This window comes from Hemitrygon akajei, chromosome 15, assembly GCF_048418815.1.
Source record: "Hemitrygon akajei chromosome 15, sHemAka1.3, whole genome shotgun sequence".
In the NCBI taxonomy this organism is placed as follows: Eukaryota; Metazoa; Chordata; class Chondrichthyes; order Myliobatiformes; family Dasyatidae; genus Hemitrygon; species Hemitrygon akajei.
In genome coordinates, this window is record NC_133138.1 from 51,251,917 (window position 1) to 51,263,903 (window position 11,987).

Here is an 11,987-nt window from a genome sequence, read left to right on the forward strand (position 1 = left end):
ATATTCTGATTCATCACCACTTCTGATTCTGACAATGACAAGTGTCGTCAGCAAACCTGAATATGGCATTGGAGCCTCAGTCATAAATATAAAGTATGTAAAACAGGGGTCTAATCACAGAGCCTTGTGGTGCGTCTGGGCTGATGAAAATGTGGAGATATCAATCTGAACTAACTGAAGTCTGCAAGTGAGGAAATCAAGGATCCAATTGCACAAGGAGGTAGTGAGGTCAAGGTCACTAAGTTTTACAGCTGGAGCATAACAAATCTGCAAGATCAACTAAAACAAGAAGAGTCCCAAAATACTTTGCAAAGCAAAAAGAAAAAAAACCAGAATTATAGGGGAAAGTTGTTTCAAATCTACACTTACCTATAAAGAGCACTCTATGCATCATTTTTAAAGAACATTCATGAGCTTGTCAGCTGAACCAGACAAATTTCCAGAAGCCTTTATATTGAAAAAAAAATCACTTTACATACCACCAAATGCCATTGAAAACCAAAAGCAGCAGCATTAGAATACACTGTTGTAGAAGCTACTTTTAGATCTACAAGAGCTAAAAAAACAAACTCATCTGTATTTTATTGTTTAAGCAAAACTGCTAAATGTGATTTTTAGTGCTACATGACTTCAAGATGAGCCATGTTTTTACACCTAATGAAAATGATATTGTAAACAGTTGTCATGCAAAGAATAGCCAATTTATACAAAAATATCCCATTAAAGCAGAACCAAGATGACAACAAGATGATTAATGTGCTATTAGATAGATTGTGATGCACAGAGCACTCATAACAAGTTAAATGAATAAAGGAACCAAGATGTAATGGGTACAATTTGATACCCATTATGAATATGTAGCTGCAATGGGGATCAATATAAATTTATTATTGAATATGCAACTTTTAGGAAAGATATGCAAGAGGAAAAGTTGACTAGGTAGAACTATTAAATCATGCACCAAGATACAAACCAGTCGCAGAACTCATTTTGGTGAAGTTCAAAGAACTGAAGGATAGGTAGCACTATGGGAATAGTGTATTAAAATAGACTAAGCATACTGCAAGAAAAGGTAGATTTAAAAAAAATTATAAGAGGTATGCTGATAGAATTGTGCAATAGATGAGACTAATCTTCATGAAGATGATCAAGCTGGAAAAAATCAGTATGAGAATTTCAGAAAGCATCAAGGATAGCTTTCCAAAGCAATACCTCATTAATGCCACTAAAAATGTTAGCCACCTTGGACTTCATCATAGTTAAGATAGGTTTAATAAGTTACCTCAGCTAAAGACCCCCAAGGATGTTGTGAGCATAGTGTGATTAAAGTGGACAGGCATGATGGATTAGCAGGAAAAATGTCTGTCACTGCTTGCTTGCTATTCAGAGGAATTCAGGCCACTCAGCAAAAACAAAACACACACAACAACAAACAACAATAGTCCAAAGGGGAAAAATTCCAAGGGAGCAGTAGTTAACTAAGGAAACTCTACAGTACAAAATTAAAAACAAGGACAAAAATGCTAGTGGACTTAAAAGAACAAGATAAATTAAAAATCTAGAAAAGAATGAGAAAACTATTAGGCCAAAGTAGTAAATAGCTCATGAAAATTAACAAAGGGTCCAGGGGATATTGCCTCCAAAAGAAGGAGAATAGAGAAATAGTTATGGGGAACAAGGAAATAGCAAGGGAGTTACAGAAATTGTTTCAATGCAAAATAAAACATTCCATTAATATTGAATACTAGGAACCAATCTATTAAAAATATCAAGCTAACAAACTAAAACTTGACAAGTTTTCTCTTAGATGGCTTATGATCCTCAAAAAGAGGCTATTTAAAATAAATTCTAATTTTCCAAAACAAATTTGGGAAGAGTGGACTGGAAAACTACTTGTGTGACACCATTTTAAAAATGAGGAAGTCAAAGCATGTGTAACTGTATACCAATTTGCCAAATATTTATAATTGGGAAAAGCAGCATATTTGGAAAACTAAACTAATCAAACAGAACTTTGTAAAAAGGAAACATCTCACAAATGTACAATTTTGATTTCAAGTCTTTCCCAAAGACAAGGGAACCATCCACTTTAGTTTGGACTTCCAGAAGGCATTTGGCAGTGTACCTTACCAAGTACAGGTCCACAATCCCTCATCTAAAAACCGAAGTTTTTTTGGCCAACAGCTGATGTCACTCAGGTGTGACGTGGCAGCACTAGCAGAGGCCACCAGACGTCAGTTGTGGCTCAGCACTCGTACTGGTTACACGTGCATTTTGCTGTTCGCTGAAATTTTGTGTTCATTGTTGACTGTGCTTAATTTCACTGTGAAAATGTCAGAAAGAGGTGCATGGGTAACAATGAGAAAAAGAGAAGGGAGCATCTATCATCATCAATAATGCAGAAAGTGGAGTTATTGCAGAAGCTTGATTGTGGTGTGTCTGTGCAAAGTCTTATTGAAGAATATGGTGACGGAACTACCACTGTATATGATTTAAAGAAACAGAAAGACAAGTTACTGAAGTTTTATAGTGATTGACATTCTACATTTATTCCAATAAGTCATTTACCATGTATTTGATTCCATTCGTTCGAAGCTGTATATTTTTATGTATTATTGAATGTTTTTGTTGGAAATAAAATACTTTTCTTGTCATTATTCCCAAAACAATAAAGTATAACAACTATTTACATAGCATTTACATTGTATTTGGTATTATAAGTAATCTAGAGATGATTTAAAGTATACGGTAGGTCTGGAGCTCCGCCAGGTCCTAAAGTCCACCCACACTGAGACAGGTTAAATAAGGGACTTGAGCATATGTGTATTTTGGTATCCGCGGCAGGTCCCGGAACCAATAAGGAGGGATTCTGAAATCCGAAAAATTCTGAATTCCGAAATGCAACTGGCCCCAAGGATTTCGGATAAGGGATTGTGGAACTGTATCAAGTCACAAAAACCCATGGCATTCAAGGTAACGCATTCACATTTGACAGAAAAATAGGTGGGATAGCAAAGTTCACAAGATACTAATAGTGTATTGATAGGTTAAGCAAATTGACAATGGTGTAGAATGGTGTCCTTTTTTGATCTACTCCTATTCCACACTTGTGTCCTTTCTTTTCACATAAACACCTGAACATTAAATGCAATCCCCTGACAGACTGATAACGTGGTATTAAATCTTGACCAAGCAGTCCTTCCAGGTGAGGCGACACTTCACCTGTGAGTCAGCTGGTGTGGTATACTGCATCCAGTGCTCCCAGTGTGGCCTTTTATATATTGGTGAGACCCGACGCAGACTGGGAGACTGCTTCACTGAACACCTACGCTCGGTCCGCCAGAGAAAGCAGGATCTCCCAGTGGCCACACATTTTAATTCTACGTCCCATTCCCATTCTGATATGTCTATCCATGACCTCCTCTACTGTCAAAATGAATCCAAACTCAGGTTGGAGGAACAACACCTCATATACCAGCTGGGTAGCCTCCAACCTGATGGCATGAACAATGACTTCTCTAACTTCCGTTAATGTCCCTCCTCCCCTTCTTACCCCATCCCTGACATTTATTTTCTCTCTCTCTGCCCATCACTGCCTGTTCTCCATCTCCCTCTGGTGCTCCCCCCTTTCTTTCTCCCGAGGCCTCCTGTCCCATGATCCTTTCCCCTCTCCAGCTCTTAGCTTCGTCCCACCCCCTCCGGTCTTCTCCTATCATTTCGCATTTCCCCCTCTCCCTCCTACTTTCAAATCTCTTAGTATCTCTCCTTTCAGTTAGTCCTGACAAAGGGTCTTGGCCCGAAACGTCAACAGTGCTTCTCCTTATAAATGCTGCCTGGCCTGCTGTGTTCCACCAGCATTTTGTGCGTGTAGACGAATTAACTTTCAGCAATGTGCAAATATTGCCAACCCTATGCACCCATCTAAGGAAAAGTAGCCAACTGATCCAAACTGCATTTCCTAGCCAAAGTAGAAAATTAACTCTCATACAATTATAATATTGAATTACTAATGGCTGACATACAACAGCATGCTTTTTAGAATGTTACTCACTAACACTTCAGGTATCAGACAAGCCTCCAAATCATGATTTAACAACTCCATACCAAAATATATTGACATATATCTCTCCTGTGCTCACCTTGAGTTTGCAGAATTTCTCATTTAAAGTATTGCCAGTATTACCAAACATTTTGCTTTAAAAGTGGACCACAGAACATGGCCAATAGACAGAGTGCTCACATTGGGCATAATAGTGGTGATCAGAAATAGAAACAAAATGGATCAGTAAAATAGTTCAAGCGAATGTTTCTGACACTATTTGCTGTCATTACCAGTTTTATTGGTATTCATAGAGAAAATAAAATTGATACTCAGCCTAAAAACCCAATTTTCCTCAAATTACTCGCCAAAGCAATCTGCCAACCCACTGTTGGTATTACATGGTTAATTCTCAAAGCAAGTGCAAGTTCTCAAGATACCAAGAAGCACACTATGACATTGATTTTTAAACAATAGTTCTTGTGGACACAAGCATATATCCTATAGAAGCCCCAATCCCCTGTATTGATGGAAGAATTCAAAAGGTTTATCATTTTTACTAACTTCTGCTAGCATCTACAATTAGAACTCCAGTTTAGTATTTGAAGTCCATGCATAATTTGTTTTCATAGTCCAATTTGTTCTGGCACTTGAGTCCAGAGCATCATGCTGGGTAAACTCCCACACAATTTCAGACCCCAATGATTTAATGCAAAATGCACAATTTAAAGAGGCATAGGGAAGTGTTTTGGCTTAAAAATTATTAGCCATTGGTTTAATGCTGAGCATTTAATTGAAGTTCATAGCTTAAAACTCACTGCAACTTTGTCAGCTTTCAGGAGCATTTCAAGGATAGGGCTCCTAATTTGGGCCATCCAAGCTTGAGTTGCTGCATTCACGATGCTCCTGAATCATAGCTAGGGAAACCCACCACACAATCCAGATAATTTCAAAAAAAAAAGCTACATGTTTAAAAGCATATTTAACAGTATTTCCACTTGAGGTAGAGTACCATTTTACTCAAAAATGCAATATTTGGATCCCAAAGGGTTCAACCAGAACTGTATCTCTAAACCTACTTGCTTACTTTTAGTACATTTCCTCAAAGTCATGCATGTTGCCAACAGATTTATAGATAAAGGATTGGATGTGGAGTGCATAGTTAGAAGTCACTAATTAATCTTATCATGCCTGCAATAATAGCAAATTATCTTCAACTTTTATATGAAATTCAGTCTCTCTTCCCTGTCTTCTGCCTTCTCCCTACCACATACACAAGCTTATTTAATGAAAATACAAAACCTGGAACAAAGCAACTATTAAATAATATTTCTGATTTCTTGGACAAGGTCAACATCATTGTGCATCCTTAATTGGAAGTGTGAGGTAATCGCCAACATTGCAATCTTTCTGGTGACCATATATCCCACCAGCAAGAAAGGGAGTTTAAGATTAGACTAGTAGGACTTTGAGGACACACAGGTTATATCCCTATCTGCCTGCCACTCTTTCTTGTATCTTGTTAATCAACTTCAGAGTATCTTGTATGCGTACAGTGCATCTGGGATTCAGCAAATTCATTAAATGTACCACTAATACTATCCTAACTATTCATTATTGGTGCAAATATAAAATGTTGGAAGATAAAAGTTTTAGAACATACTTCAAAAAACACCTCAAAATCTGCTGTTTCACACATTAATTAACAGAACATTTTAATGTTTCAATTTTTGTAACTAGCATTTCAATATGCTGCTACCTTTTTACCTTATAAACGTATAATCACAGCACAGAAACAGGCCATCTTGGCCCTTCTAGTCCGTGCCGAACGCTTACTCTCACCTAGTCCCACCGACCTGCACTCAGCCCATAACCCTCCATTCCTTTCCTGTCCATATACCCTGTCCAATTTTTTTTAAATGACAAAAGTCGAACCCGCCTGTACCACTTCTACTGGAAGCTTGTTCCACATAGCTACCACTCTGAGTAAAGAAATTCCCCCTCGTGTTACCCCTAAACTTTTAACTCATATCCTCTTGTTTGAATCTCCCCTTCTGTCAATGGCAAAAGCCTATCCATGTCCACTCTATCTATCCCCCTCATAATTTTAAATACCTCTATCAAGTCCCCCCTCAACCTTCTACGCTCCAAAGAATAAAGACCTAACTTGTTCAACCTTTCTCTGTAACTTAGGTGCTGAAACCCAGGTAACATTCTAGTAAATCTCCTCTGTACTCTCCTTTTAACAAAACTATTTGATTAAGATTGTCACACACAGTTTGAATCAGAACCAGTCTTGTTTCTAATCCAGACACAGCCAACAGGGCAGCATGAATTAAGAATTCTGGTTAGCTGTTCCCATTCCTAATATTAAGATGGCACCAATCACCATGCATCCCCCTTCTCTTGTACAGAGACGGGCAAAGCAAACAGCACCTGCTTCACTTTTCAATTTCAGCACGAGAAGTGCTATGGGGAGTAACTAGTGTATTTTGAACTTCAGTCATGATTGACAAGAGTGCCAGCTGAGTGCCTGCTTTGAGCTTCTTAGCACTGCAGCAAATGCAGAGTTCTCATTCCCAACTCAGATAGTGCAAACACTAGTGTCTAGGGAGCATCTTCTACACAAGATGAACTTGCCCAATATTCAATTTAACCCCACAACAAAGGCAACAGGTAGTGCACTGCAATATGAAGATATTTGCACATGCCTTACACCAACCAATTGGCAGACAATTGTTTTATATAGCTGGTCCAAATGTATTTCTTAATAACAAGCATTTCTTCTCCAGAATTTTTCCAAAATCACTGCTCCAACAATTAACTGAAGTAGCAATTTATACACAGAATAGGTTGGACCCAGGTAGAACTTTGTCACAGTATATAAGACCACAAAATTGTATATTTAGACAAATTTAATAGTCAAACTTCCGGCTCGTAAGGCCAGAATAACTTTAGAGCATCCCTACCCAATATTTCTTTTTGAAGTGAAAACAAGTTCATGTCCAAATATTTCAAGTATTTTGTTCTTTATTGTCTCAAAATTCCACAACTTACTCGGCTATTTGATGGCATCATCTTTCTCTACTTTCACAGTATTTGTTATCTTAAGGAGACAGTATCTCAATAGCAAAAAAAAACAAGCAGCAGATTTTATGACAATGCCCTTGATTTGCTGCTGACAGGTTGAACCAAAAAGTTATCCTAAATACCATTTAAGAAATTAAACAAGACAAACTCTCACCCAATAAATTGTGTTTAGTTACCACATTAGAAATGCCCGTATCCTTCCAGTGCCTCCTTCAGCAAAATACAGAAGCACGAACAGGAAGCACCGAAAGCTGTTAATTGGGAATAATCAAGGTAAAACAGTAATTCCATGCCTTCTGATAATAAGACTGATCTCTTATTTACAGATACGCAAAGTATAAAAAACTTGGAATGAAAGTGTCATAATTGAAAAATAAACTTCATTAAAACTCATACAGAGAATAGTCACTGAAGTTAAAGTAATCTTTCTATGAAGGATTCCAATTTGAATATTACTGAATTAGAGGTACTTGGGAAAAACTAAAAACCACTCAGGCCAATACAAATCCTGCAAAAATACTTATTTGCTATAACCCATTACTGTCATACACCTGAAAAATTGTCAATTTGATAATAAATATCTTTCAAGACCAGAGTATAAGAATACAACTATTGCCCAAGAAAATTATCCTGATCTAAACAAAGTACAGAGTTGAGACACTGCAGCATACCTTGACCTGAAAATAAACTTTCTGATCAATTTTCAACTGACTTAAAACCCATTTTATAAAAGATCAGGTAGTGAGCCTCTACAGTGGATTAAAAAAAGTTTTCAATCCATGATCCATGTATCTATTGAGTAAATGGTTAAATGATGGCAAAAGTTTAAAATTAAATCAGAATTAGGCACAAAGTTACATAAGTACTGGTTAGAATTAAAAGAATATCATGAGAATTTATATACAGAAAATTTGAATACAAGGAGGAAGTACTTAGTAATACAAATTCATCAAATTACCACTGCCACGTGAAAGTTGATTTGCAGCAGTAGTACAGTGCAAAGACAATTATCATAAATTACAAGAAAATGCAAAGAAATAACAAGGTAGCCTTCATGGCCGATGTGAATTAAATTGTGATGATGCACTGAGAGCATTATTTGTTGAACCAATTGTTCATACTTTATTTCTATCATGGCTGGTAGAAACACTTCAAATTAGATACATTGACAAATGAAAGACCCAGTAAATTTGTGGGCAAGAAGATATACAATGCATAGTCAATTTTACCAAATCCACTGAAATATTGCATCAGGGATCCCTTGCAAGTTAAGAATTCTATTATTTACTTCCAAGAGCATGATCAAGTAGACTGTGCACCATATCGTAAGTGTTGAAAAGAGCTGAAAGAAGAAATTCAAGGATACAATATTTGTAACGTTCTGAAATAGTTACTTGCACCTTGATGCACTTTGATTGTTCAGCAAAAATTGCAGAATAAATCCACTTTTTCCAATACAAAGGAAAGGCATTTTATCTAATAGTGTAGCAATTAAATATACTGCATCTGTTCAAATCAAAATCCCAGAGGCCACATTTTACACTGGTAAACATGTTAGCCATATCCCAAAACACCTCAGATACACTGAGTTACACTTTGATGCAGGGAAGCAGTATGAAAAGTGATCAGAAAGAAAAAGATGGGAAAGAGCAAGAAAGACATTATTTGGAAGCCTATTCAATACATTTATCAACCACCACTTCAAATAATATTACAGACCTTAGGGCCTTGGCATATGGCAGGGCTTAAAGAAAACCAGAGCTTCTTTGTTTAAAAGGACCCAATAGATACACCAAAAAGGTATGATAAAACTAGGACATATGAAATGATGAAAAGTTTTGGTCCACACTGCTGCAGCAGGAGTCAAAACATAATGGCAAAAAAAAGATGCAAAGAATACCCTATTTTAAAACATGCCCTCACAATTTTGTAATGTGTTGAATTATGCATATACACCAAGATAATTAAACTGGGGAAGTCAGAATGAACAATTAGAAAATTCCAATGATTTGTTTAATATTGGGAACTATACTGACACTTATTCATCTGGTATAAAAATAGCCCAATACCTCACTTGTCAGTGATATCCATATATTTACCAGTGAGTGAAGAATAGTTCAAAAATAACTCTTCATCTGACAAGCTTCCATCATCCAAGTTTGAAATAACTTCAAGAGAAGCTGAATCTCTATCAAACATTGTCTGCAATCAATGGATCTTCAATATTAAATCTCACAAAGTAATACTATAAATACTTCCAGCTTAACAAGGAAACTCATGTACTTAAATATCAGTTGTCTTTCACGACACCCTCTCCAAATTATGTTTGCCTGACTCCTCCTCAGTGGTGGAAATTGTACACAATATTCCAATTTCTTCTAAGGAATGCATAAGGTATTGGCTTTTGCATGGCAGTTCAAACTTGCTTGATCTTGCCAAATGTCAGGAAAAAAAGTGAAACCTACACATTTAAAGATATCCAGTTCTGAAAACAATATTAAATTTATTATTTAAAAGCAATAAAGCAAAATCTTCTTGAATATCAACAAGAGACTCTAAAGAAAGCTAGATAAAGCAGTAAAAAGCATTTCAGTGAAAAAAAATCACTGTTTTCATCCTTTTCGGCTGAAAGAGTAATGCAATCAAATGAAGAGGTACAAGGAGAATCCAGTTTTCACAAAAGCTGCAGATTAAAGGATATGGAGGGCAAGTCGATGGGAGAATTAGATTATTAGAATTAAACATTTAAATTCTATAGATTTTGTTGAGTGACAGAGTTACCAGAAATCCAAGTTTCTTTTTTAAAGTGGCACAGGAACTCCTCTTGATCAAGCAGATTCGATCCAGCTTGAAAAGGTCACTAAGTCAAGACTCAAATAACCATACTTCATGATAATGAAGTACTTAACATGCAAATTCAAAAGAAAACAATCCATTTTTATTGTAATTCGCATTTTGATATTTCCTTGGAAATCGAGGGAACAACCTGCATTCAAAATTATCATCACACAAGTTTCCAGCAAATGATATCAGCCTCAGGGCTGGCAAGAACAAGTTTTGCTGAAAAAATAGTTCTGAAAAAATACTACCAATACTGCCCAAGGAAGAACACCCGAATTTACCAACACAACTTTATTTTTGAAGCCAAACAAAAATCTAGCTTTCCTCTATTACCAATCATAAAATGCGAATACTAGATCCAGAAATAACTTGTTTAAGTGACAAATCCAATCAAAAGCCTATACTTACCATCTGTATTAATCAGTGGAAAATGGAGGTACCGGTAGAAACACATTGGCTAAAACGCAGAAAAAAGGCCAAACTTTTACCTCGAAATGGATGCTTATTCTACTCATCCAACAGCCGAACCCAAACATTAAATCCTCGAATTCACTAGTTATAGCTTGTAAACCAAACCAGCTGTCTAGATGTCCCCCATATCAAAAAGTGAAAACCGAAAACTACCAGCACATTTTCATAAAAGCTGTATCTCACCACTTATTTAAAAGTTACACATTTCCGCCAGGCCGCAGTCGCCAGGCAGGCAGGATCGATTTTGATTTTTTTCCCCTTTCTGAAACTGACAGATCGAGAGAAGTAGCGCACATGGGAACTTTACCGGCGAATATTACACCCATAGCGAACGTGTGTGTGAGAGTGAGATGGGGGGGGGGGGGGGGGGGGGGGTTGTGGAATGCAGGGGCCATCGGTCCGACCCGCAGGATTCACTGGGAGGCGGGCCCGGGGCCTCCGCCGAGTCAGTGGCACCAAGGCCTCGGTCAAGGGCTGCGGGCAGCACCGTGACATTTGCCAATGGCGAGGCCAGCCGCCTTCACCTCCCAACCCTAAACCACCGGGGGGAACGGAGGCCCACTCTATCTTATTTCCCCTCCGACCCATCCACCTACCACTCGACCGCCGCCTGGAGCGGGGTGGCGGTGGGGGGGGGGAAGGGAAGGGGGGGGGGGAAGAAAGGAGATAAGCAGTCCCGCAGAACAGGGGTTACTTTCACTTTTAAGTGACCAGCTCCCTGCCTCCGTTCCGGGTTGAGGGAGGGAAAGGCGGGCCCTGGGGCCCAGCACACACCAAATGTCGGCCATGGCGGACGGGAGGAGGCGACAACTCGGCCGGGCAGACCCGGGTGCTTTTCAGGAAAGAAAGAAAAGGAGAGCAAAAGCGAGCAGGCGAGGCGGGCCGGGCGTGGCTAGGCCGGACACCGCTTACCTTATGGATTCTTTTGAGAGCCATGGCCTGGTTACGCGGGCGGGGTTCGGGGCGGGTGGCTGCGGGTTTCCCCTCTCCGACAATAACAGGGTTAAAGGCGAACCCGGAAAAGCCGCCGAGTCTGCTCGGAGAAGCCGAGAAAATGGAAGGGACCGGCCGCTTTAAAGTAGTCCCCGCGTATCACTCCGCCCGCTGCAAGGGAGGAGGAGAGAAAGTAAACCTGCTCTCAACCCCCCAAAAAAAACTCTCCACTTCAGCTCCAGCCACTTCCACCACCCCTCGTTTCTCTGATTCCACCTCGGCTGTCCTTCCGTGTGTCTGCCTGTGCGCCGCGGGCTTTCCTCGCCGTTCTCCGGGTTGGATTAAAGCAGCACGGGCCGCCGGGAGAGGGGGGTTAAGCGCTCTCCGGAAAGGAAGTGAGCGGCGGATCGTTACCGCTGAGTGAGAGGGTTCGATTGTCTGCCTGCTCTCGCGACACGTCGGGGAGAGGCGGGCAGTGCGCAGGTGTGGTAACCCAGGTGGCCGCGCAGCGCCGCGCCGCGCCGGGACTGTCCGCCGCCGCCGCAGCGAAGGGAGCGGCAGCGGCCGCCGGGCTCGCAGGGAGCCACTTCCTTCTCGGCAATCAGATTCCGGA

The 11,987-nt window shown here is 39.5% G+C and overlaps 1 protein-coding gene across 2 annotated transcripts in view; it reads right to left on the minus strand.

The window, feature by feature from the left end:
* The window catches only part of ube2d2 (ubiquitin-conjugating enzyme E2D 2 (UBC4/5 homolog, yeast)), a 35,326-nt gene extending 23,550 nt beyond the window's left edge, over window positions 1–11,776 (minus strand). Inside the window, exon 1 of one of the 2 annotated variants that reach the window (XM_073067565.1) lies at window positions 11,354–11,776. In XM_073067565.1, the coding sequence (XP_072923666.1) occupies window positions 11,354–11,377 (24 nt within the window). In that variant the 5' untranslated portion in view covers window positions 11,378–11,776. The remainder of the gene's footprint in view (window positions 1–11,353) is intronic. The other variant, XM_073067566.1, reaches the window with a different exon arrangement.
* Between the last annotated feature and the right edge of the window lie 211 nt (window positions 11,777–11,987).